This window comes from Scyliorhinus torazame, chromosome 5, assembly GCF_047496885.1.
Source record: "Scyliorhinus torazame isolate Kashiwa2021f chromosome 5, sScyTor2.1, whole genome shotgun sequence".
Classification (NCBI taxonomy): domain Eukaryota; kingdom Metazoa; phylum Chordata; class Chondrichthyes; order Carcharhiniformes; family Scyliorhinidae; genus Scyliorhinus; species Scyliorhinus torazame.
In genome coordinates, this window is record NC_092711.1 from 195,661,522 (window position 1) to 195,686,383 (window position 24,862).

The 24,862-nt window shown below is 45.7% G+C and overlaps 1 protein-coding gene across 3 annotated transcripts in view; it reads left to right on the forward strand.

Moving 5' to 3' along the window:
* nup62l (nucleoporin 62 like) overlaps positions 1-24,862 on the forward strand; it is a 175,015-nt gene that overhangs the window by 64,275 nt on the left and 85,878 nt on the right. For all 3 annotated transcript variants that reach the window (XM_072504953.1, XM_072504954.1, XM_072504955.1), the window contains 3 exons: positions 5,421-5,510; positions 7,842-7,937; positions 14,400-14,513. In XM_072504953.1, coding sequence (XP_072361054.1) covers positions 5,421-5,510; positions 7,842-7,937; positions 14,400-14,513 — 300 coding nt within the window. The remainder of the gene's footprint in view (positions 1-5,420; positions 5,511-7,841; positions 7,938-14,399; positions 14,514-24,862) is intronic.

Genomic DNA, 24,862 nt, shown 5'->3' on the forward strand with positions numbered 1-24,862 from the left:
AAAGTATCGGCCCCATATCCCCTCTGGACAAATCATTTGTGATATTATTAAAATCAGCCTTCTCTCGATTTGGAACTTTGGTCTCAGGCCCATCCTTATGCTCTAATTGAGATGTGGGAGATCCGTGACGCTTTGAGCTTTCCGGTCGACTATGCCTGCAGCCAGTGAGACCCATGGAAGCTCCTCACAGACTGCGCGGTTCGGTTGGAGCAGCAGTTGGTTGCACTTAGGAGCATGTAGGTTGCGGAAATGGTCATAGATAGGAATTATAGAGACCTGGTCACACCCAAGTTGCCGGCAAACAGATGGGTGACCGCTGGAAAGGGCGGGCAGTCAGTGCAGGAATCCCCTGTGGCTTTCCCCCTCTCTAACCAGTATACCATTTTGGGTACTGTTGGAGGAGCAGGGGGGGGGGGGCGCGATAGCCTATCAGGGGAAAACAAGAGCAACCAGGACAGTGGCACCACAACTGGCTCTGTTGCTCAGCAGGGGAGGGCAGTGCAGGAGAGTGACAGTTATATGAGACACTAGAGTAAGGAGCACAGATGGGTGCTTCTGTGGATGTGAAAGAGACTCCAGGATGGCATGTTGCCTCCCTGATGCCAGGGTCAAGGATGTCTCTGAGCAAACACAGGACATCCTGAAGGGGGAGGGTGAACAGCCAGAGGTCGTAGTACACATAGGTACTATTGACATAGGCAGGAAGAGTGATGAGGTCCTGCAGAAGGAGTTCAGGGAGTTGGGCAGTAAGCTAAAAAGCAGGGCCTCTAGGGTTGTAATCTCAGTATTTCTCCATGTGCCAGTGAGGCTAGAAATAGGATGACAGTGCAGCTAAATACGTAGCTAAACTGGTGGTGTAGGAGGGAGGGTTTCAGATTTCTGGACCACTGGGATCTCTTCCGGGGCAGGTGTGACCTGTACAAGAAGGACGGATTGCATCTAAACTGGAGGGGCACCAATATCCTGGCTGGGAGGTTTGCTAGAGTCACTCGGGAGGATTTAAACTAGTATGGCAGGGGGGTGGGAACCACAACGCTAGCTTAGAAGGTGCAATGACTGAAGGGGAAGTAGAGAATAAAAATAAGAGAACAACATCACCCTGTCTGCTCAAACACAGTGGTTTGAAGTGTATTGTTTCAAGCCAGAAGGTTAGCAGGTAAGGCAGATGAACTTAGAGCATTGGTACTTGGAATTAAGATGTTGTGGCTATCACAGAAACATGGTTAAAGGAAGGGCTGGATTGGCAGCTGAACATTGGAGGATATAGATGCTTCAGGAGAGAGAGAGAGGGGAATGTAAAACCGGTGGGGGAGTAGCATTACTGGTAATGGCGAATATTCTAGCCGTACTGTGGGAGGACACCTTAGAGGGCTCATACAATGAGGTAATCTGGGTAGAGCTTAGGAATAGGAAAGGGGCAATCACAATGTTGGGCATTTATTACAGGCCCCCCAACTGCCAGTGAGAGATAGAGGAGCAGATAGGTAGAGAGATTTTGGTATGGTGCAAAAGTAATGGGGTTAAAAGCAAACTACTGCGGATGCTGGAATCTGAAACCAAAGAGAAAATGCTTGAAAATCTCAACAGGCCTGAAAGCATTTGTAGGGAGAGAAAAGAGTTAACTTTTCGAGTCCAGGTGACCCTTTGTCAAAGCTCACATTAACAGGGTTGTTGTGGGAGGGGATTTTAATTTGCCCTCTATTGACTGAGACTCACTTCGTGCTAGGGGCTTGGATTGGGCAGATTTTGTAAGGTCCAACTCGGGAAGGGGCAGTACTGGATCTGGTATTGGGGAATGAGCCTGGTGATTGAGGTTTCAGTAGGGGATCATTTTGAGGGTAATGACTACAGTTCCGTAAATTTTAGGGTACTTTTGGATAGGGGTGAGGGTAACCCTCGCTTTAAGATGTTAAACTGGGGAAAGGCAAATTCCGATAACATTAGACAGGAATGAAAGAATTTGGATTGGGTGCAACTGTTGGAGGGTAAATCAACATCAGACATGTGGGAGTCTTTCAAGCGACAGTTAATTAGGATTCAGGAAAGTCACGTTCCTGAGAGAACGAAGGATAAGTGTGGGAAGTTTAGGGAGCCTTGGATAACGAGGGATATTGTAAACCTTGTCAAAAAGAAAAAGGAGACCTTTGTACGGTCTAGAAGGGTGGGGACAGTCAAAACCCTTGAGGAACACAAAGAAAGTAGGAACGTACTTAATTAGGGGAGGGCAAGGAGGGGTCCTGAAAAGTCTTTGGCAAGTAGGATTAAGGTGAATCCCAAAGGTTTTTATTCATATGTAAAAAGCAAGAGGGTGGCCGGGGAAAGGATTGGACTACTTGAGGACAGTGGGGGATATGTGTTGAGCTAGAGGAAATGGGCGAGGTACTAAATGAATACTTTGCATCAGTGTTCACCAAAGAAAAGGATTTTGTGGAAGATGATTCTTGGGTAAGGTGTGTGGACAGTCTGTCATGTTGCCATCAAAAAGGAGGAGCTATTGGCTCTTTTACAAGATATTAAGGTAGATACATCTCCTGGGCTGGATGGGATTTGCTGCAGATTCCTAAGGGAAGCAAGGGAAGAAATTGCTGGGGCCTTGACTGACATCTTTGTATCCTCATAGACATATAGAACATACAGTGCAGAAGGAGGCCATTCGGCCCATCGAGTCTGCACTGACCCACTTAAGCCCTCACTTCCACCCTATCCCCATAACCCAATAACCCTTCCTAACCTTTTTGGACACTAAGGGCAATTTAGCATGACCAATCCACCTAATCTGCGCGTCTTTAGACTGAGAGGAAACCGGAGCACCCGGAGGAAACACACGCAGACACTGGGAGAACGTGCAGACTCCGCACAGATAGTGACGCAGCGGGGAAACAAACCTGGGACCCTGGCGCTGTGAAGCCACTGCGAGACGTGTGCTACCGTGCTGCCTCATTGGCTACAGGTGAGATCCTAGAGGCCTGGAGAGTAGCTGATGTGGTGCCGCTGTTTAAGAAAGGTGGCAGGGATAAACCTCACGTTGGTAGTCTGTAAATTATTGGAGAGATTTCTCAGGGACAGGATTTATACCCATTTGGAAACAAATGGGCTTATTAGCTATAGGTAGCGTGATTTTGTGAAGGGGAGGTTGTGCCTTACTTACCTTTGACAAGGTGGCTCATGGCAGACTGGTACAAAAGGTAAAGTCACACGGGATCAGAGGTGAGGTGGTAAGATGGATACAGAACTGGCTCGGTCACAGAAGGCAAAGGGTAGCAGTTGAACAGTGTTTTTCTGAATGGAGGTGACTAGTGGTGTTTGGGGCCTCTGTTTGTAATATACATAAACGATTTGGAGGAAAGTGTAGCTGGTCTGATTAGGAAGTTCGCGAATGGCACCGAGATTGGTGGAGTGGCAGATTGTGTTGAGGATTGTCAGAGGATACAGCAGGACATGGATAGGTTGGAGACTTGGGCAGAGAAATGGCAAATGGAGTTTAATACAGACAAATGTGAGTAATGCATTTTGGTAGGTCTAACATAGAAGGGAATTATACTTTAAATGGCAACATTCTTGGGGATATAGAAAGTCAGAGATCTGGGTGTGCAGGTCCACAGATCTGAAAGTGGCAACACAAGTGGACAAGATAGTCAAGAAAGCATACGGAATGCTTGCCTTCATTGGATAGGGCATCGAGTATAAAAACTGTCAAGTCATGCTGCCGTTGTACAGAACCTTGGTACGACCACACTTGGAATATTGCGCACAATTTTGGTTGTGATACTAACCGAAGGATGTGGGGGCTGTGGAGAGGATGCAGAGGTGGTTTATCAGGATGTTGCCTGGTCTGGAGGGTGTTCACTATTCAGAGAGGCTGAATAGACTCTGACTGTTTTCATTAGAAACATGGAGGTTGAGGGGTGACCTGATAGAGCTCTCCAAGATTGAGGGGCATGGATAGAGTGGATGGGGAGGCACTCTCTCCCAGGGTGGAGGGGCTAGTCACCAGGGGACATAACTTTGCCCGATGGACCATAAACCTAAGAGGAGATGTGCGAGGCAGGTTTTTGTACGGAGAGTAGTGAGTGCTTCAAACGCACTGCCAGGGTAGGTTGTTAGAGCAAATATGTTAACGGCATTAAAAAGGCATCTTGACAAACACATGGATAGGATGGGTATAGAGGGATACAGCACAAGGAAGTGCTGAGGGTTTTGGCCAAGGTTGGTATCATGACTGGTACAGGCTTGGAGGGCCGAAGGGCCTGTTCCTGTGCTGCATTGTTCTTTGTTGTTTCCATAATAAACTTGAATTTAACAGAGTTATGATCGCTGTCTGCAAAATGCTCTACCACTGATTCTTCAACCACCTGCCCAACTTTGTTACCTAAAATTCTACCTACTAGCTTAACATGTTCTCCTGGATCCATTTTAAGAATTCTGCTCCCTCTGAACCTTTCACTCCATGACTACCCCTACTGTGTCCCAACAGATCCGATCTGAATTAGCAAATTTCTGAAATTAATGAGCTGGAATTTGATCTCCGGACCTTTGTGTTGTTTGTATGGTAGTATGACACATGACTAAACCCAAATATTCTCGGACCATACATAATGTGCCAATGATTGATGGGTGCTCATGATTTTCTTTCCTCTAAGAGCCTCACCTTGCTGGATGCCATTCCACATGGGACAGGATCAAATGCTCTTTTTCTTCATATGACTATTGACATAACTGTCCGCTAGAGAGTTACAGGCAAGTGTGAGCTTCAACTGCAGCTGTCGCAGAGTATAGCCGGATTATTTCTCCAGCCAAATACGGAAGTGCAACTCCAGTTGTGTAAATGATGTATATCAATCAATCCCAGTCATTTACAGCAGTGTAATCTCGAAGCATGAGTGAATGACTTATCCAAATCACCTCCAGATCAGGATATGCAGCCTTTTATTTACACACTCATAACTTTAATTAACATCAAAATCCACTGTTGCCTTTAACCTTGTGGTGTTTCCTCAAATTATATTAAGCAGAAGCAGTCACACTCCGCTCTATATGATATAATGTTGTGAAATGAAATGTTTCTCATGCTCTATTCAATTCATTGTTCCCAGTGTCAGATACGTACCCAGCAATGCTGCACCCTTGTTATACTGGTCAAACTGCTCTGCATTCTCCAAGTTGGGAAGAACAAAGTGAAAGACTGTACTTGGGACAGCTTTCTCTCCTTTAGCTTTCCTTGGTTATCACCATTCAAAAATCCAAAGCAAGTCTTTTTAAATTTTGATGCAATTGATGCATGAACTGATTGTAAAGTTGCTGCCTGATGTGTGGCTGGTAGTGTTGTTGGTGAGGAGTGTCAACCATAAATACAATCTCCATTTCTCACTGTAAATATCTTGGGCTTTCTGTTGTTTTGATAGTGTTTTTGCCTCTTTCAGGTTTTGCCTTTGGCCAGGTTACATCGGCGCCGGGTGCCACCACATCAGCTCCTGCAACTCAGGGCTTTTCCTTTGGTGCAAAGGCAGCAGGTTGGTACAGAGCGAGAGCCAGAATGAACAAAATCCTTTCAAACACAAAATAGAAACTAGCATACGATACTGCTCCATCAAGAACTAGAATGTTGTTTTGCATTCTGAACTATGCAGGGGCATTGCTTCCTGGTGTTGGGAAATCACCTATTCCGTCATCTAAAACATCCATGTTGAGCTGTTCCCACTGCTTTAGCTTTCTAAATGTACTATCCAGAGTTTCTGCGCATATGATACAGGAATGGCAAAATTAAATACCAAGATCCATCTCTTTTACCTTCTACCATCCTGATGTTCACTATACGACAATAAGCTGATGAATGGTAATCAATCCCATAAATGGTAATCAATCCCCATCAGTTTATAAGACACCCAGGCATGGTGTCTCTTCTGAGGTCGCTACCCTCCTATTCTCCCTTAATCTCACTCTCCATATAAACTCCCAAACCATATTCATGGCCACTCATGACCTTTCCATCTTAGCCTTCTCAATATTACATTGTGTTAATCAGAGACACCCTGATTGCTTTCTCATCACTTTCCACCGACATCCCCTCTTTCCTGCTTGTCCACTTTGGGAGTACGAAACATTTATACTGCGTTTAGTCATAATTTTCATATCTTTACCGGTCACTAAGCCAATTTCAATCTGACTCTGTGTCAACACATCTGCTGCTGAAACCCTCATTTATCCCTATTGTTACTTCCAGACATGACTATTCCACTACACCCCTCGCTGGCTCTCCACATTCTGCCCTCAACATGCGCTTATGAAATCCATGGCCTAAGTCTTGCCCGTTCGTCACCCGGATACCCACTGATGTGTATTGGTTCTGAGTTGGACGACATTTAATTTTAAAATTCTCATCCTTTTAAATTCTCTCCAAGGCATTGATACAACCCCTCCAACCACACTACCCCCCATTCCACATCTTTTGAGTTTTCTGAGACCTCTATATTCTTGCAATTCTGTTCTTTTGTACATTTCTGATTTTAATCAGTGAAGTTCCTGTCTTAACACTGTCAAGGACCTAACCTTTGCCTAACGACCTAAAATCCCCCACTCCCAAGCCGCCGCTTCCCCGCCGCCACTCCCTTCCTTCAGGTTTAATCTCTGAACAACTTTTCACTGACATCTTCTTGCTTGATTCTGTCGCAATATTTCTGAGGTACCTTGAGTGTTTTATTATGTTAAAGACACTAAGGGCGGCAATGCGCTGAGGACCCGGTCTGATCCCAGACCTGGGTCACTGTCCGTGTGGCGTTTGCATATTCTCCCCATGTCTACGTGGGTCTCACCCCACAACCCGAAGATGTGCAGGATAGGTGGATTGGCCACACTAAATTGGCCCTTAATTGGGAAGTTTAAAAAAAAAAAAAATGTTGAAGACACTACATAAATACCGGTTGTTGTTGTGTTGAAAACCCCAGTGTTGCAGAACTTGGGTCTAAAGCCTCCCTGTTATTCCCAAGCAGTTATAACCAGAACTGAAAGCAGACCTCTGTCTAGTTTGTCACATTGTTTGATCACAACTTCCTCTGACTTTAGTAAGTCTCCTAATGTGTTTTCATTTGAAAGCTGGATTTGTTTCTGTGAAATGAGCATCCAGCTGCGACCACTGCATCCACCAGTTTATTAATTGCCCATACAACTGCAATAAATGTAAAGAAAAGGATCTGTCAGAGGTCCTCTTCCCTCTTTCCCACTTGTTCAATGTGATAGCATAATTTAAAAGGTGGCCTGAATGCTGATGCATCTCTTGAGTTTGCTTAGTATATATATATCTGGCCCCAGAATTCTGTTATTGCTGATTTACTTTGTGTCCAGCTCCACATTCCTGCGGAAAGTCCCTTGAGTTTCCTGGCTATTTTTATGCCTAATTGCACCTGCTAAAATGTGATCAGGTGATGCTCTGTGGCTAATATTTGATACTTTGCAGGTGATTTTAATTCCATTCAGTTCTGGGAGCCAGTCATTTGGCTGAATCCGTCACTGCTCTTATGCCAAGATCTCGGGATGGTTTGTGTGTGCCTCTGTTTAGCAGTTGTGCTATAAGTGCTGTGTCTGGAACTGTTGTCTTCCAGGCGCTAGTTTACATGACTTGGCATACTGCAGAGTTTTTCTTGAATAACTGGTTAAAGTGTGTTATTCAGCAATTTAAGTGATTTCTGTTAAGTTATGTAAATCCTGAATCAAGGCTGATAGATAAGGCTCACAGACTGCTCGGGAGATTAAGTAACCCTTAACTGCAGAACAGCTGACCTCTGATTGTTATTGTGGGAGACATTCTCTTAAAAAAGATGAGAACTAATACATTCTTTGACCTGCAGCGCCTTCGACTGCCACACCTGCAGCTGGACCAACTCTCTTTGCCTCGATGGTGAGCTCAGTGCCTCCTGCTACTTCAGTGGCAACTAGCTTCACATGTAAGTCATAAACAAACTCTTAAAGCATAAGAATGTCTGAGCAGCCATGAAAGAATTCAACACATCAAAATACATATCCCCAGTGTCTGGATATAGCATATTGTTTCACATTAGCAATGTCTGTTCAGTATCTTAAGTCCCGACCCCACAAGTTTGTAGAATCATAGAGTTTACAGTGCAGAAGGAGGCCATTCAGCCATCAAGTCTGCAAAGGGCCTTGGAAAGAGCACCCTACTTAAGCCCATTCCTCTACCCTACACCAGTAAGTTTACCTAACCTTTTGAACGCTTAAGGGGCAATTTAGCATGACAGCCGCGTGGCCGGAAGGCTGAGAGGAAGACCAACAGGGCGATTTGCCAGCGGGCAGGTTTGGGTCCCTCTGACCCTGACTGACCCAGTGCCCCTGGCTACTGACCCGGGTGCAGCCGTTACGCCTCACCTCACCATCACCCAGCAACACCCTCAGCCCAGTGACATTTCACCATCGGATGCCGGGCCCAGCGACACTTCTGTGTGGGCCCCTCTAAGTGGCAGTAGTGAGGTGCGTGACCTTGAACCAGAATGTTTGAGGTGAGGGACACCGTCAGTGTCCCTGCTGATTTCACCTGTGGGAAGTGCACCCATCTCCAGCTCCTCAGAAACCGCGTTGGGGAACTGGAACTGGAGCTGGATGAACTTCGGATCATTCGGGAGCAGAGGTGGTCATAGATAGTAGCTTCAGGGATGTAGTTACTCCGAAGAATCAAGATAGATGGGTGAAGTTGAGAGGGGCTGGGAGGAAGCAGTCAGTGCAGGGATCTTTGTTCCCCTCAGTAACAAGTATACAGCTTTGGATACTGTTGAGGGGGACGACCTACCAGGGGAGACCCACGGTGAACGGATCTCCAGCACTGAGTCCGTCCCTGTGGCTCCGAAGGGAAGGAGGGAGAGCAGGAGAGCAATAGTTATTAGGGGACTCGATGGTTAGAGGGACAGATAGACTGTTTGTGGCATCATGGATGGTATGTTGCCTTCAGGGTGCCAAGGTCCGTGACGTCTCAGACCGTGTTTTCAGAATCCTTAAGGGGGAGGGGGAACAGTCACAATACAGAATATTCATGTTAATCTAGAATCATAGATTATCATAGAATTTACAGTGCAGAAGGAGGCCATTCGGCCCAGCGAGTCTGCACCGGCTCTTGGAAAGAGCACCCTACCCAAGGTCCACACCTCCACCCTATCCCCATAACCCAGTACCCTGGGTTAAGGGCAAATTTAAGGGCAATTTTGGACACTAAGGGCAATTTATCATGGCCAATCCACCTAACCTGCACTGGACTGTGGGAGGAAACCAGAGCACCCGGAGGAAACCCATGCACACACTGGGAGGATGTGCAGACTCCGCACAGACAGTGACCCAAGCCGGAATCGAACCTGGGACACTGGAGCTGTGAAGCAATTGTGCTAGCCACAATGCTACTGTGCTGCCCATTGACATAGGTAAGAGAAGGGACGGGGATTTAAAACAGGAATTTAGGGAGCTTGGGTGGAAGCTGAGAGCCAGGACAAACCATATTGTCATCTCTGGTTTGTTGTCGGTGCCACGTGCTACCGAGTTGAGGAACAGGGAGAGAGTGCAGATAAACACGTGGCTGCAGGAATGGTATAGGAGGGAGGGTTTCAGTTACGTAGATAATTGAAGCACATTCTGGGGAAGGTTGGACCTGGACAAACATGACGGTTTGCACTTGAACCAGAGGGGCACCAATATCCTGGGAAGGAATTTTGCTGCGGCTCTTCGGGGGAGCTTTAAATTAATTTGTCAGGGAGATTGGAAAACGAGCTGTAGTCCAGAAGCCAGTGTTGAGAGTAGTGAGGTACTGAGGAGGGTATCGAGGTCACAGGAGTGTACCGGCAGACAGGAAGGTGGATCGAAGTGCGTCTACTTCAATGCAAGGAACAACCGGAATAAGGTAGGTGAACTTGGAGCGTGGATTGGTACTTGGGAGTAAGATGTTGTGGGCATTACGGAGACATGGTTAGAACAGGTACAGGAATAGTTGTTGGAAGTTCCGGGGTATAGATGTTTCAGTAAGAGTAGGGAAGGTGGTAAAAGAGGGGGAAGGAGTAGCATTGATAAACCAGGCTAGTTTAACGGCTGCAGGACGGCAGTTCGAGGGGCATCTATCTACTGAGGTAATATGGGCTGAAGTTCGAAATAGGAAAGGAGCGGTCACGTTCGGAGTTTTCTATAGGCCCCCAAATAATAATAGAGATGTGGAGAAAGAAATTACAAAACAAATTATGGATAGGTGTGGAGGTCTCAGGGTAGTTGTTATGAGTGACTTTAACTTTCCAAATATTGATCGGAACCTCTATAGGTCAAACAGTTTGGATGGGGCAGTTTTTGTACAGTGTGTGCAGGAGAGTTTCCTGACACAATATGTGGATAGGCCGACGAGGTGGGGCCACATAAAATTTGGTACTGGGTAACGAACCGGGCCAAGTGTCAGATTTGTTTGTGGGCGAGCACTTTGGAGATAGTGACCACTATTCGGTGTCTTTCACTATTGCAATGGAGCGAGATAGGGCCATACGGCAGGGCAAGGTTTATAATTCGGGGAGGGGTAATTATGATGCGATTAGGCAGGAATTAGGGAGCATAAGATGGGAACAGAAACTCAGGGAAAGGCACAAATGAAAAGTGGATCTTGTTCAAGGAACAAATACTGCGTGTCCTTGATGGGTATGTCCCTGTCAAGCAGGGAGGAAATGGCCGTGTGAGGGAACCATGGTTCACAAAAGAGGTTGAATGTCTTGTCAAGAGGAAAAAGGCAGCGTATGTAAGGATGAGAAAATAAGGTTCAGTTGGGTCGCTTGAGGGTTACAAGGTAGTAAGGAATGAGCTAAAAAAAAAAAAGGGCTTAGGAGAGCTAGGACGGGGCACGAGAAGTCCAGGTCGGATCAAGGAAAACACCAAGGCTTTTTACTCTTATGTAAAGATGAGATACGAAGGTTCAGTTAGGGCGCTCGAGAGTTACATGTTAGCTGGGAAGGACCTAAAGAGAGCTAAGAAGAGCCAGGAGGGGACATGAGAAGTCTTTGGCAGGTAGGATCAAGGATAACCCTAAGGCTTTCTAAAGATGTCAGGAATAAACAAATGACTCGGGAAAGAGTAGGGCCAGTCAAGGAGAGTAGTGGGAAGTTGTGCATGGAGTCAGAATAGGAGAGGCGTTGAATGAATACTTTTCTTCAGTGTTCACCAAGGACTATGGAGGGGCTATGTTTTTGAGGATGAGAGTGTGATACAGGCGGGTAGGCTGGAGGAGGTAGATGTTCTGAGGAAGGATGTGTTAGCAATTTTGAAAAACCTTAGGGTCGACAAGTCCCCTGGGCCAGATGAGATATATCCTAGGATTCTTTGGGAGGCAAGGGATGAGATTGCAGAGCCTTTGGCTTTGATTTTTGGGTCCTCACTGCCCACGGGGATATTGCCAGATGACTGGAGAGTGGCGAATGTTTCTTTGTTCAAGAAAGGGAATAGTAATGACCCTGGTAATTATAGGCCGGTTGGTCTTACTAGGTAAGTTAATGGAAAAGGTCCTGAAGGATAGGATTTATGACCATTTGGAAAGATGCAGCTTAGGAAAGATAGTCAACACGGATTCGTGAAGGGTAAGTCTTGACTCACAAATTTGAGGAGGTAACTAAGTGTGTAGATGAAGGTAGAGCAGTTGATGTCGTATACATGGATTTTAGTAAGGCGTTTGATAAGGTTCCCCATGGTCGGCTCATGAAGAAAGTAAGGAGATGTGGGATAGAGGGAAATTTGGCCAGTTGGATAAGTAACTGGCTATCACATAGAAGACAGAGGGTGGTGTTGGATGGAAATGTTTCAGGCTGGAGACCAGTTACAGGGATCAATGTTGGGTCCTCTGCTATTTGTGATTTTTATCAATGACTTGGAAGAGGGGGCTGAAGGGTGGGTCAGTAAATTTGCTGATGACACCAAGATTGGTGGAGTAGTGGATGAGGTGGAGGGCTGTTGTAGGCTGCAAAGAGACATTGATAGGATGCAGAGCTGGGCCGAAAAATGGCAGATGGAGTTTAACCCTGATAGTGCGAGGTGATTCATTTTGGTAGGAAACATTTGCATGTGGATTACAGGGTCAACGGCAGGGGTCTGAGGAATGTGGAGGAACAGAGATCTTGGGGTTCATGTCCACAGATCTCTGAAGGTTGCCACCCAAGTGGATAGAGCCGTGAAGAAGGCCTATAATGTGTTAGCGTTTATTAACATGGAGCTTGAGTTTAAGAGCTGTGGGGTTATGCTGCAACTATACATTACCCTGGTGAGACCACGTTTGGAGTATTGTATGCAGTTCTGGTCACCTCACTATAGAAATGATGTGGAAGCATTGGAAAGGGTGCAAAGGAGATTTACTAGGGTGCTGCCTGTTTGGAGGATAGTTCTCATGAGGAAAGGTTGAGGCAGCTAGGGCTTTTCTTTTTGGAGCGGAGGAGGATGAGAGGCGACTTAATAGAGGTTTATAAGATGAGAAGGGGGATAGAGACTGTTTCCTTGGGTGGATGTAGCTGTTACAAGGGGGCATAACTATAAGGTTCAGGGTGGGAGATATAGAAGGGATGTCCGAGGTAGGTTCTTTACTCAGAGTAGTTAGGGTGTGGCATGAACTGCCTGCTGTGATAGTGGAGTCGGACACTTTAGGAACTTTCAAGCGGTTATTGGATAGGCACATAGAGCACACCAGAATGACCGGGAATGGGATAGCTTGATCTTGGTTTCGGACAAAGCTCTGCACAACATCGAGGGCCGAAGGGCCTGTTCTGAGCTGTACTGTTCTATGTTCTATGAAGAGGTAGATATTATTCTGGATAATTGATTTGGCTAATGGAGACAGTAATGTGACAATTATACTACAGCAAGCGGTTGATCATGTTGATCTTGACCAACTCATGAAAGCTACTATGGTCAAAAATGAGGCACTTGTTACGATAACAAGTAATTAAAGGAAAGCCTGTTTGATGTGGAGAGCCATCTTTCACGTATGGCAAAAGGGTTTGGAAATGGAAGAAGAATTGGGAAGAAAAATTGAGAATCAGCCACAAAGTTGAACATTTGACTGAGGACTTGAAATGTCTAAATGATTGGATTTGTTTAGTGTAATGTGTATTTTTCTGTGAGCAGCTCAAGCAGATCATTAAGTACATGAAAAGAAAACAAAATAAAAATAAAATACATACTAGGGCAACAGTCTACACAATGTAAGCGTTTAAAAGAAAGTTTAACAAAGATCAATTTTTAGTTAGCTTGTTAAACTTCTCGTACCAGAAGTATCTATGAAGTATCAGGAAAAATGCCTTGGCCAGGAAACAGGAATTGCTGGTAAATCAGAATAATTGGTTCAATGCAGGATTAAACAAACTGCTAGAACTTGTTGTGAAAAGAGCAATGTGATTCTTGAACTTTGAAAATGAAAGGAAGCTGTGTGGTATGGAGTGTCACAGTTCAGAGGTTGTTCCTGTGAATAAAAACTTAATGCTGAATTGTGATCCTATTGAGCAAAAAACTGATCCAAGTAACCTTGCAACCTCAACAACGGGCAATAGAAAAACAACTGAAGTGGTGGCAAAATCTGAAATTCCAACGTGTCAAGGATAACGACTTGAAATTGCAAAATGGTCTTCCAATTCAATGACCAGAAATACTGATTTGCAGGTATTTACCAGTGCTAAAACACATACAGGCAAGTGGACAGTTTGCAAAGACCATCCAAAACCTGCTGAGGACTGGACTGAGACAGTTTGTTGATTGTGCAAAAGAGTTGAAGGATTAGAACAAATTATGAACCAATTCCCCTTACAGTTAATAAAACTGTCAATTAGATCATGGACTTAAATGAAATATTCTTTGCTGAGATAAAGACTGGGAATAAGAAGAAAAAGAAACATGGAATCTGTCATATTGCATTTGACTTAATTTGGAAGACTAGATTGAAATCGTTCAAACTGAGTTGGAGCACCTTTGAGAAAATTCTGAGGTGAAACCTTCAACGATGGAAATCAAAATTCCTCAAGTGACAAACAGTTTCAATGAGATTGGTTGACTGTTACTGAGCTCCTGGTTGATTGTTGAGAAATTTATGGATTCAGCCTTGGTCTCAGCTTTCATTATTGTGTGGTGTGGTGTTTCTGACCACAGTTGGCTTGTTAATTAACATGTACCTCATTCTTATCCTGGATGTTAGAGTATGATATGGATATTGTAAATTGTTTCAACTTTCCACCTTTTATGGTGAAGTTTATTTTAATTTGTTCAAAACCAATGAAACCTGGATAGTTTTCTTCACTGAGCAAGTGTCTTAAATTTCAAACTGGATCGTACCAAAAACCTGAAGGTCTGGTCAAGTTCCTCAAATTGCTTGAAGTGTCGTTTATTAACTCAATTTTGTTTGTATTTAGTGACTAGCAGTGCTGCTCCTGTCCCTGCTGTTCCTGCTCCTTCTACGACGTCTGCTCCATTTGGATTTAAACCAACGAGTACAACCATACCTGTCACCACAGCTACACCCTTGGGTATGTAACTACGCTTTTGTGAAAGATTAATTTCAGTCATTGCATAATGATTACAGTGCAGTTCTTGGAAAGTTCAGAGGCCTGTGTTAATATGACACTCCATGGCTGGTCTTAATTGAGCGCAATAGGAGCATTGTGGTAACTTGCCACAACCCATGACATACACACTGTCACGCATGCAATTAACTCTTATTCTACATGCTTGTTCTTAATTGCCCCTTGGTGGTGATCTGCTGCGGTCCATGTACTGTAGATGCACTCACTTGCTAAGAAGTGAGTTCCAGGATTTTAAGTCAACGACAGTGATGGTGTGGCGATACAGTTCCAGGTCAGGATGGTATGTGACTTGGAGGGGAGCATGCAGGTAGAAGTGTTCCCATGTGCCTGCTGCTGCTGTTCTTCTCGATTCTAATCCTTTGTGAGTGACTGCAATACATCCTCATGTAAATGGGCACACTTTTGTCATAGTGGAGGGAGTGATTTTTGATAGCGGTGGATGGCATGTCAGTAAAGTGAGGTGTTTTGTCCTAGATAGTGTCAAACGTCTCGCGTGTTGTTGGAGCTGCACTCATCCAGGCAAATGGAGAGTATTTCAACACACTCCTGACTTGTGCCTTGTAGATTGTGGACAGGATTTGGGGAGTCAGGAGGTGGGTTTCTCGTGCAGAATTCCAGCTTCTGACCGGCTCTTGTAGTCCTAGTATTTATATGGCTAGTCCAGTTCAGTTTCTGGTCAGTTGATAGTGGGGATTTAGTGATGGTAATGCCATTGAATGTCAAGGGGCAATGGTTAGATCCCCTCTTGTTCGAGATGGTGATTGCCTTGTGTGATGTGAATGATCCTCGCCAGTTATCAGCCTAAACCTGAATGTTGTCCACATCTTGCTGCATATGAGCACATACTTCTTCTGCATCCAAAGAGTCGTGAACATTCCCACTTTTGATCTTATGATGGCTGTGTACAAGACGACTGTGCAACTGGTCACTTAATGTCACTCTTGATGGTGGGTACAGAGAGTGATGAACACAAGCTTTGTCCCATTGTGGCCTTTCCAAAAGGTGTGCTTGCCAAGGAAGCCATTGTTGCAGCTCTGTTTGCTCTACAGAACCATACTAATCTCTCCCCAGGTTTATTTGAAGATGCAGTAATGGATCGTTGAGCAGACGGATTAACTTTCTGGATCCAGCAACTATTACTCACGGTAGCTGTGATTCTGGCACAATTCACCAGCTGTTGGTCACAGGCTGCTCTATTCAATTTGCATATTTCCTTAAAGTCATATCACAACATCCCCTTTTTTCCAAGCTAAGTTTACATACATGAAGAGTAAAACGACATGCATGCGAGGGCGATTGTGAGATTCATTTATAGAAAACAGATCTCTGTTTGAGTTTGAGTCTTTGTGACTGTGACAGACAGGAGGTGTTCAATTTTAACTGCCCTTATTTTCCTGCTCACTACCCATCCTTAAACATAGAATCATAGAATTGAATTTACAGTGCAGAAGGAGGCTATTTGGCCCATCGAGTCTGGACCAGCCCTGGAAAGAGCATCCCACTTAAGCCCACACCTCCATCCATCCCTGTAACCCAGTAACCCCACCCAACATTTTTGGACACTAAGGGCAATTTAGCATGGGAAAACCACCCAATCTGCACATCTTTGTATTGTGGGAGGAAACCAGAGCATTAAACATAGAACCATAGAATTCCTACATAGAATCATAGAACATACAGTGCAGAAGGAGGCCATTGTGACCATCGAGTCAGCACTGACCCACTGAAAGAGCACACCACCTAGAGGCAATTTAGCATGGCCAATCCACCTAACCACATCTTCGGACTGTGGGAGCAAACTGGAGCAACATCGAGGGCCGAAGGGCCTGTACTGCGCTGTTATGTTCTATGCTTTTTGTTTGGTTGTATCTTATTGTAACTTTGGCTGCACACCCAGAACCAGATTTCCTTCAGTGTTATGAAACTCTGGGCAAGTGCGCGTTAAGCTCCAGCCCCACTCGTCCCTAAGTCACAACACAAGTGAATTAACCAATAATTCTTAGAAAAATACCCAAAGTCTTTTGACCCTTGGTTGCCTAATAATTACAATCACCAGGTTTGTAAGTTGAAACACAATTACTGTTTATTTGTAACAGGAATAAGGATGGAATACGCAGCAGATAGTGGTTTAAATATTAATTAAGTACCTAACTCCAACTTTAACTTGCCTCCCCACCCTTTATGCACACAGGACAGACAAATACAAGAGGGGTGGAAAAGGGGAGAAACGTAAGTGAAAGAGAATAGAGTCTTTGCTTCAGGTGATGGTTCCTTGCAAACTTTCTTCACAAGTTTGTAAATCACAGCCTGCATTGGTTTTCCTGCAGATTTTAAAAGCATCACACACTCACCCTTCCTGGAGCGACAGAGACTTTGTTTCCTCAAACTTCGTTTATGTAAACAGATTATGGAAAGATGTAGGAGCAACAGTGGTGGTGATAGGAGATTTTATTTTCCCAACATTGACTGGGATACACTTAGTGTCAGAGGTCTAGATGGAGCAGAATTTGTAAGGAGCATCCAGGAGGGTTTTCTAGAGCAGTATGTAAATAGTCCAACTCGGGAAGGGGCCATAATGGACCTGGTGTTGGGGAATGAGCCCAGCCAGGTGGTTGAAGTTTCAGTCAGGGATTACTTTGGGAATAGTGATCACAATTCCGTAAGTTTTAGAATACTCATGGACAAAGACGAGAGTGGTCCTAAAGGAAGAGTGCTAAATTGGGGGAAGGCCAACTATACCAAAATTTGGCAGGAGCTGGGAAATGTGGATTGGGAGCAGCTGTTTGAAGGTAAATCCACATTTGATATGTGGGAGGCTTCTAAAGAGAGTTGATTAGTGCAGGACAGACGTGCCCCTGTAAAAATCAGGGATAGACATGGCAAGATTAGGGAACCATGGATGACAGGTGAAATTATGAGACTAGTTAAGAGGAAAAAGGAAGCATACATAAGGTCTGGGTGACTTAAGACAGACAAAGCTTTGAAAGAATATCGGGAATGTAGGACTAACCTGAAACGAGGAATCAAGAGGGCTCAAAGGGGTCATGAAATATCTTTGGCAAACAGGGTAAAGGAAAGTCCCAAAGTCTTTTATTCACATATAAGGAGCAAGAGGGTAACTAGAGAAAGGGTTGGCCCACTCTCTAGGAGGAAAGTTATGCGTGGAGTCAGAGAAAATAGGTGCGATTCTTAACGAGTATTTTGCATCGGTACTCACGAGGAGAGGGACATGACGGATGTTGAGGTTAGGGATAGGTGTTTGATTACTCTAGGTCAAGACGGCATAAGGAGGGAGGATGTGTTGGGTATTCTAAAAGGCATTAAGGTGGACAAGTCCCCAGGTCCGGATGGGATCTATCCCAGGTTCCTGAGGGAACAAATAAAGAACAAAGAAATGTACAGCACAGGAACAGGCCCTTCGGTCCTCCAAGCCCGTGCCGACCATGCTGCCCGACTAAACTACAATCTTCTACACTTCCTGGGTCCGTATCCCTCTATTCCCATCCTATTCATGTATTTGTCAAGATGCCCCTTAAATGTCACTATCGTCCCTGCTTCCACCACCATTTCCGGTAACGAGTTCCAGGCACCCACTACCCTCTGCGTAAAAAACTTGCATCGTACATTTACTCTAAACCTTGTCCCTCTCACCTTAAACCTATGCCCCCTAGTAATTGACCCCTCTACCCTGGGGAAAAGCCTCTGACTATCCACTCTGTCTATGCCCCTCATAATTTTGTATACCTCTATCAGGTCTCCCCTCAACCTCCTTTGTTCCAGTGAGAACAAACCGAGTTTATTCAACCGCTCCTCATGGCTAATGCCCTCCATACCAGGCAACATTCTGGTAAATCTCTTCTGCACCCTCTCTAAAGCCTCCACATCCTTCTGGTAGTGTGGCGACCAGAATTGAACACTATACTCCAAGTGTGGCCTAACTAAGGTTCTATACAGCTGCAACATGACTTGCCAATTCTTATACTCAATGCCCCGGCCAATGAAGGCAAGCATGCCGTATGCCTTCTTGACTACCTTCTCCACCTGTGTTGCCCCTTTCAGTGACCTGTGGACCTGTACACCTAGATCTCTTTGACTTTCAATACTCTTGAGGGTTCTACCATTCACTGTATATTCCCTACCTGCATTAGACCTTCCAAAATGCATTACCTCACATTTGTCCGGATTAAACTCCATCTGCCATCTCTCCGCCCAAGTCTCCAGACAATCTAAATCCTGCTGTATCCTCCGACAGTCCTCATCGCTATCCGCAATTCCACCAACCTTTGTGTCGTCTGCAAACTTACTAATCAGACCAGTTACATTTTCCTCCAAATCATTTATATATACTACAAACAGCAAAGGTCCCAGCACTGATCCCTGCGGAACACCACTGGTCACAGCCCTCCAATTAGAAAAGCATCCTTCCATTGCTACTCTCTGCCTTCTATGACCTAGCCAGTTCTGTATCCACCTTGCCAGCTCACCCCTGATCCCATGTGACTTCACCTTTTGTACTAGTCTACCATGAGGGACCTTGTCAAAGGCCTTACTGAAGTCTATATAGACAACATCCACTGCCCTACCTGCATCAAACATCTTCGTGACCTCCTCGAAAAAGTCTACCAAGTTAGTGAGACACTACCTCCCCTTCACAAAACCATGCTGCCTCCCACTAATACGTCCATTTGCTTCCAAATGGGAGTAGATCCTGTCTTGAAGAATTCTCTCCAGTAATTTCCCTACCACTGAAGTAAGGCTCACCGGCCTGTAGTTCCCTGGATTATCGCTGCTACCCTTCTTAAACAGAGGAACAACATTGGCTATTCTCCAGTCCTCCGGGACATCACCTGAAGACAGTGAGGATCCAAAGATTTCTGTCAAGGCCTCAGCAATTTCCTCTCCAGCCTCCTTCAGTATTCTGGGGTAGATCCCATCAGGCCCTTAGGACTTATCTAGCTGAATATTTTTTAAGACACCCAACACCTCGTCTTTTTGGATCTCAATGTGACCCAGGCTATCTACACACCCTTCTCCAGACTCAACATCTACCAATTTCTTCTCTTTGGTGAATACTGATGCAAAGTATTCATTTAGTACCTCGCCCATTTCCTCTGGCTCCACACATAGATTCCCTTGCCTATCCTTCAGTGGGCCAACCCTTTCCCTGGCTACCCTCTTGCTTTTTATGTACGTGTAAAAAGCCTTGGGATTTTCCTTAACCCTATTTGCCAATGACTTTTCGTGACCCCTTCTAGCCCTCCTGACTCCTTGCTTCCTACTTTCCTTATATTCCACACAGGCTTCGTCTGTTCCCAGCCTTTTAGCCCTGACAAATGCCTCCTTTTTCTTTTTGACGAGGCCTACAATATCTCTCGTTATCCAATGTTCCCGAAAATTGCCGTATTTATCCTTCTTCCTCACAGGAACATGCCGGTCCTGAATTCCTTTCAACTGACACTTGAAAGCCTCCCACATGTCAGATATTGATTTGCCCTCAAACATCCGCCCCCAATCTATGTTCTTCAGTTCCCGCCTAATATTGTTATCATTAGCCTTCCCCCAATTTAGCACATTCATCCTAGGACCACTCCCATCCTTGTCCACCAGCACTTTAAAACTTACTGAATTGTGGTCACTGTTCCCGAAATGCTCCCCTACTGAAACATCTACCACCTGGCCGGGCTCATTCCCCAATACCAGGTCCAGTACCCCTTCCCTAGTTGGACTGTCCATATATTGTTTTAAGAAGCCCTCCTGGATGGACCTTACAAACTCCGCCCCGTCGTAGCCCCTGGCACTAAGTGAGTCCCAGTCAATATTGGGGAAGTTGAAGTCTCCCATCACACAACCCTGTTGTTTTTACTCTTTTCCAAAATCTGTCTACCTATCTGATCCTCTATCTCCCGCTGGCTGTTGGGAGGCCTGTAGTAAACCCCCAACATTGTGACTGCACCCTTCTTATTCCTGATCTCTACCCATATAGCCTCACTGCCCTCTGAGGTGCCCTCCCGCAGTACAGCTGTGATATCCTCCCTAACCAGTAGCGCAACGCCGCCACCCCTTTTACATCCCCCTCTATCCTGCCTGAAACATCTAAATCCTGGAAAGTTTAGCTGCCAATCCTGTCCTTCCCTCAACCAGGTCTCTGTAATGGCAACAACATCATAGTTCCAAGTATTAATCCAAGCTCTAAGTTCATCTGCCCTACCCGTAATACTTGCATTAAAACATATGCACTTCAGGCCACCAGACCCGCTGTGTTCAGCAACTTCTCCCTGTCTGCTCTGCCTCAGAGCCCCACTGTCCCTATTCCCTAGTTCACCCTCAATGCTCACCTTCTGACCTATTGCTCCCGTGCCCACCCCCCTGCCATACTAATTTAAACCCTCCCGTGTGACACGAGCAAACCTCGCAGCCAGGATATTTATGCCTCTCCAGTTTAGATGCAACCCGTCCTTATATAGGTCACACATGCCCCGGAAGAGCTCCCAGTGGTCCAGGTAACGGAAACCCTCCCTCCTACACCAGCTGTTTAGCCACGTGTTTAGCTGCTCTATCTTCCTATTTCTAGCCTCACTGGCACGTGGCACAGGGAGTAATCCCGAGATTACAACCCTAGAGGTTCTGTCTTTTAACTTTCTGCCTAGCTCCCTGAACTCCTGCTGCAGGACCTCATGCCCCTTCCTGCCTATGTCGTTAGTACCAATATGTACAACGACCTCTGCCTGTTTGCCCTCCCCCTTCAGGATGTCCTCTACCCGTTCGGAGACATCCTGGACCCTGGCACCAGGGAGGCAACATACCATCCTGGAGTCTCTTTCACGTCCACAGGAGCGCCTATCTGTGCCCCTGACTATAGAGTCCCCTATTACTATTGCTCTTCTGCGCTTTGACCCTCCCTTCTGCACATCAGAGCCAGCCGTGGTGCCACTGCTCTGGCTGCTGCTGTTTTCCCCTGATAGGCTACCTGTTCGCGAGGGGGACAACCACAGGGGATTCCTGCACTGACTGCCTGCCCTTTCTGGTGGTCACCCATTTCTCTGCCTGCACCTTGGGTGTGACCACATTTATATAACTGCGATCTATGACGCTTTCCGCCACCTGCATGCTCCTAAGTGCATCCAATTGCTGCTCCAACCGAACCATGCGGTCTGAGGAGCTCCAGTTGGGTGCACTTGCTGCAGATGAAACCATCCGGGATGCTGGAAGCCTCCTGTACCTGCCACATCTCACAGTCAGAGCACTGCAATTAAGGCTTTGGAGAAGGAACAAAAGAGCTTTATTGGAATGGTTCCAGGGATTAGGCATTCAGGTACATGGTGTTTTCCATAGAAGAAATATGGGGTGTGGGATTCTCCGTTGGCGACATCCTCCGCTTCGCAGCGCACCAACGCCTGTGAGATTCCTGATGGCGTGCAATGGCCACCAATGGGAAACCCCATTGGCCGGCAGCAGGAACGGAGAATCCTTCTGCCGGCAGAGGCACGCTGCACTAGAAAACCGGGCTAGTGGGAAGGAGAATCCCCCCCCCCCAGGGATCTTATTGAAACATCAGATCCTGATGGGCTTGACAGACTGGTGCTGAAAGGATGTTTTCCCCTTGTGGGAGAGACCGGAACAAAACTATTTTGCGACAGGCAGGTAAAATGTTGCCCAATTTGTTTAGAGTGTGGATTTCTCTTGTCCAGAGAGCAGTCGAGCAGGGTCATTGAATAATTTCAAGGTGTGGGTTGAATGATCCTTAATTGACGAGGGAGACACCGGGATACGTAGCAACGTGGAGCTGGAGCCACAATCGGATCCGCACTGATCTTATTGAATGATGGAGCAGACTCAACGATCCTCCTTCTGATTTGTATGTTCATTTAGAAACAAAGGATATTTGATAGAGATGATTTAAATCATAGTGTTTTAGAGTAGATTTAAGCTTATTGGAGGCAGAACTAGAAATGATGTGACAAATGTTTTTACACCAGTGGCTAGGATTTGGAATTACATTGTTTGATTGGGTGGAGGATATAGTTACGATAGCTTTGTGAAGGCAAATATCTGTGGAGGATGCATTTGTCCATGACACTGCTAGACTAATTTGGCAGGGGGATGGGAAACTGTTTTGTGGTCCAGGAGATAGCATTGCTGGAGTTCAGGAAGTTGAGGGTAGTGCAGTACTGAGGAAGGCACCAAGGTCACAAGAGTGGACCTTCATGCATGAAGGTGGTTTGAAGTGTGTCTACTTCAATGCGAGGAGCATCAGGAATAAGGTTGGTGAGCTTGTAGCATGGATTGGCACCTGGGACTACGATGTTATTGCCATTAAGGAGACGTGGACAGAACAGGGGCAGGAATGGTTGTTGGAGGTTCCGGCGTTTAGATGTTTCAGTAAGATGAGGAAAGGTGGTAAAAGAGGTGGAGGAGTAGCATTGTTAATCAAGGGTAGTATAATGGCTGCAGAAAGGCTGTTTGAGGAGGATCTGTCTACTGAGGTAGTGTGGGCTGAAGTTAGAAATAGGAAAGGAGCGGTTACTTTGTTAGGAGTTTTCTATAGGCCCCCAAACAGATGTGGAGGAAAAGATTGCAATGCAGATTTTGGATAGGTGCGGTAGTCAGTGTAGTTGTCATGGGTGACTTTAACGTTCCAAATATTGATTGGAACCACTAATTCGAATAGTTTGGATGGGGATGTTTTTATCCCGTGTGCGCAGGAGGGTTTCCTCACACAGTATGTGGATAGACCGACAAGAGGCGGGGCCACATTGGACTTGGTACTGGGTAATGAACCGGGCCAAGTGTTAGATTGGGTTGTGGGAGAACACTTTGGAGATAGTGACCATAATTCGGTGACTTTCATTGTAGCAATGGAGAGGGATAGAAACATACGGCAGGGCAAGGTTTATACTGGGGGAAGGGTAATTACGATGTGATTAGGCAAGAATTGGGGAGCATAAGCTGGAAACATGAACTGTCAGGGATAGGCACAATTGAGATGTGGTGCTTGTTCAAGGAGCAAATACTGCGTGTCCTTGATATGAATGTCCCTGTCAGGCAGGGAGGAAATGGTCGAGTGAGGGAACCATGGTTTACAAAGGAGATTGAATGTCTTGTCAAGAGGAAGTGATTCTGTCAGGATGAGAAAACAAGGTTCAGTTAGGGCACTTGAGGGAAACAAGATAGCTAGGATGGAGCTCAAGAAAGGGCTTTGGAGAGCTGGGAGGGGGGCATGAGAAGTCCTTGACAGTTAGGATCAAGGAAAACCCCAAGGCTTTTACACTTGGGTGAGGAATAAAAGAATGACCAAGGTGGAGTTAGGGCCGGTCAAGAACAGTCGTGGGAACGTGTGCATGGAGTCTGAACATGAGAACATAAGAACGAGGAACAGGAGTAGGCCATCTGGCCCCTCGAGCCTGCTCCGCCATTCAATGAGATCATGGCTGATCTTTGTGGACTCAGCTCCACTCTCCGGCCCGTACACCATATCCCCGAATCCCTTTATTATTTAGAAAGGTATCTATCTTTTTCTTAAAAACGTTTAAAGAAGGAGCCTCAACTGCTTCACTGGGCATGGAATTCCAGAGAGTCACAACCCTTTGGGTGAGGAAGTTCCTCCTAAACTCGGTCCTAAATCTACCTCCCCTTATTTCGAGGCTATGCCCCCTAGTTCTGCTTTCCCCGACCAGTGGAAACAATCTGCCCGCATCTATCCTATCTATTCCCTTCATAATCTTATGTTTCAATAGGTACCCCGCGCATCCTTCTAAACTCCAATGAGTACAGTCCCAGTCTACTCAACCTCACGTCATAATCTAATCCCCTCAACTCTGGGATCAACCTGGTGAATCTCCTCTGCACTCCCTCCAGTGCCAATATGTCCTTTCTCAGGTCAGGAGACCAAAACTGAACGCAATACTCAAGATGTGGCCTCACCAACACCCTATACAATTGCAGCATAACCTCCCTAGTCTTGAACTCCATCCCTCTAGCAACGAAAGACAAAACCCGATTAGCTGCCTTAATCACATGTTGCATCTGCACACCAACTTTTTGCGACTCGTGCACCAGCACACCCAGGTCCCTCTGCACAGCAGCATGTTTTAACATCTTACCGTTGAAAGAATAATCCATTCTGCGTTATTCCTCCCAAAATGGATAGCCTCACACTTGGCAACATTGAAATCCATCTGCCAGACCCTAGACCTAACCTATCCAAATCCTTCTGCAGACTTCCGGTATCCTCTGCACTTTTTGCTTTACCACTCATCTTAGTGTCGTCTGCAAACTTTGCCACATTGCACTTG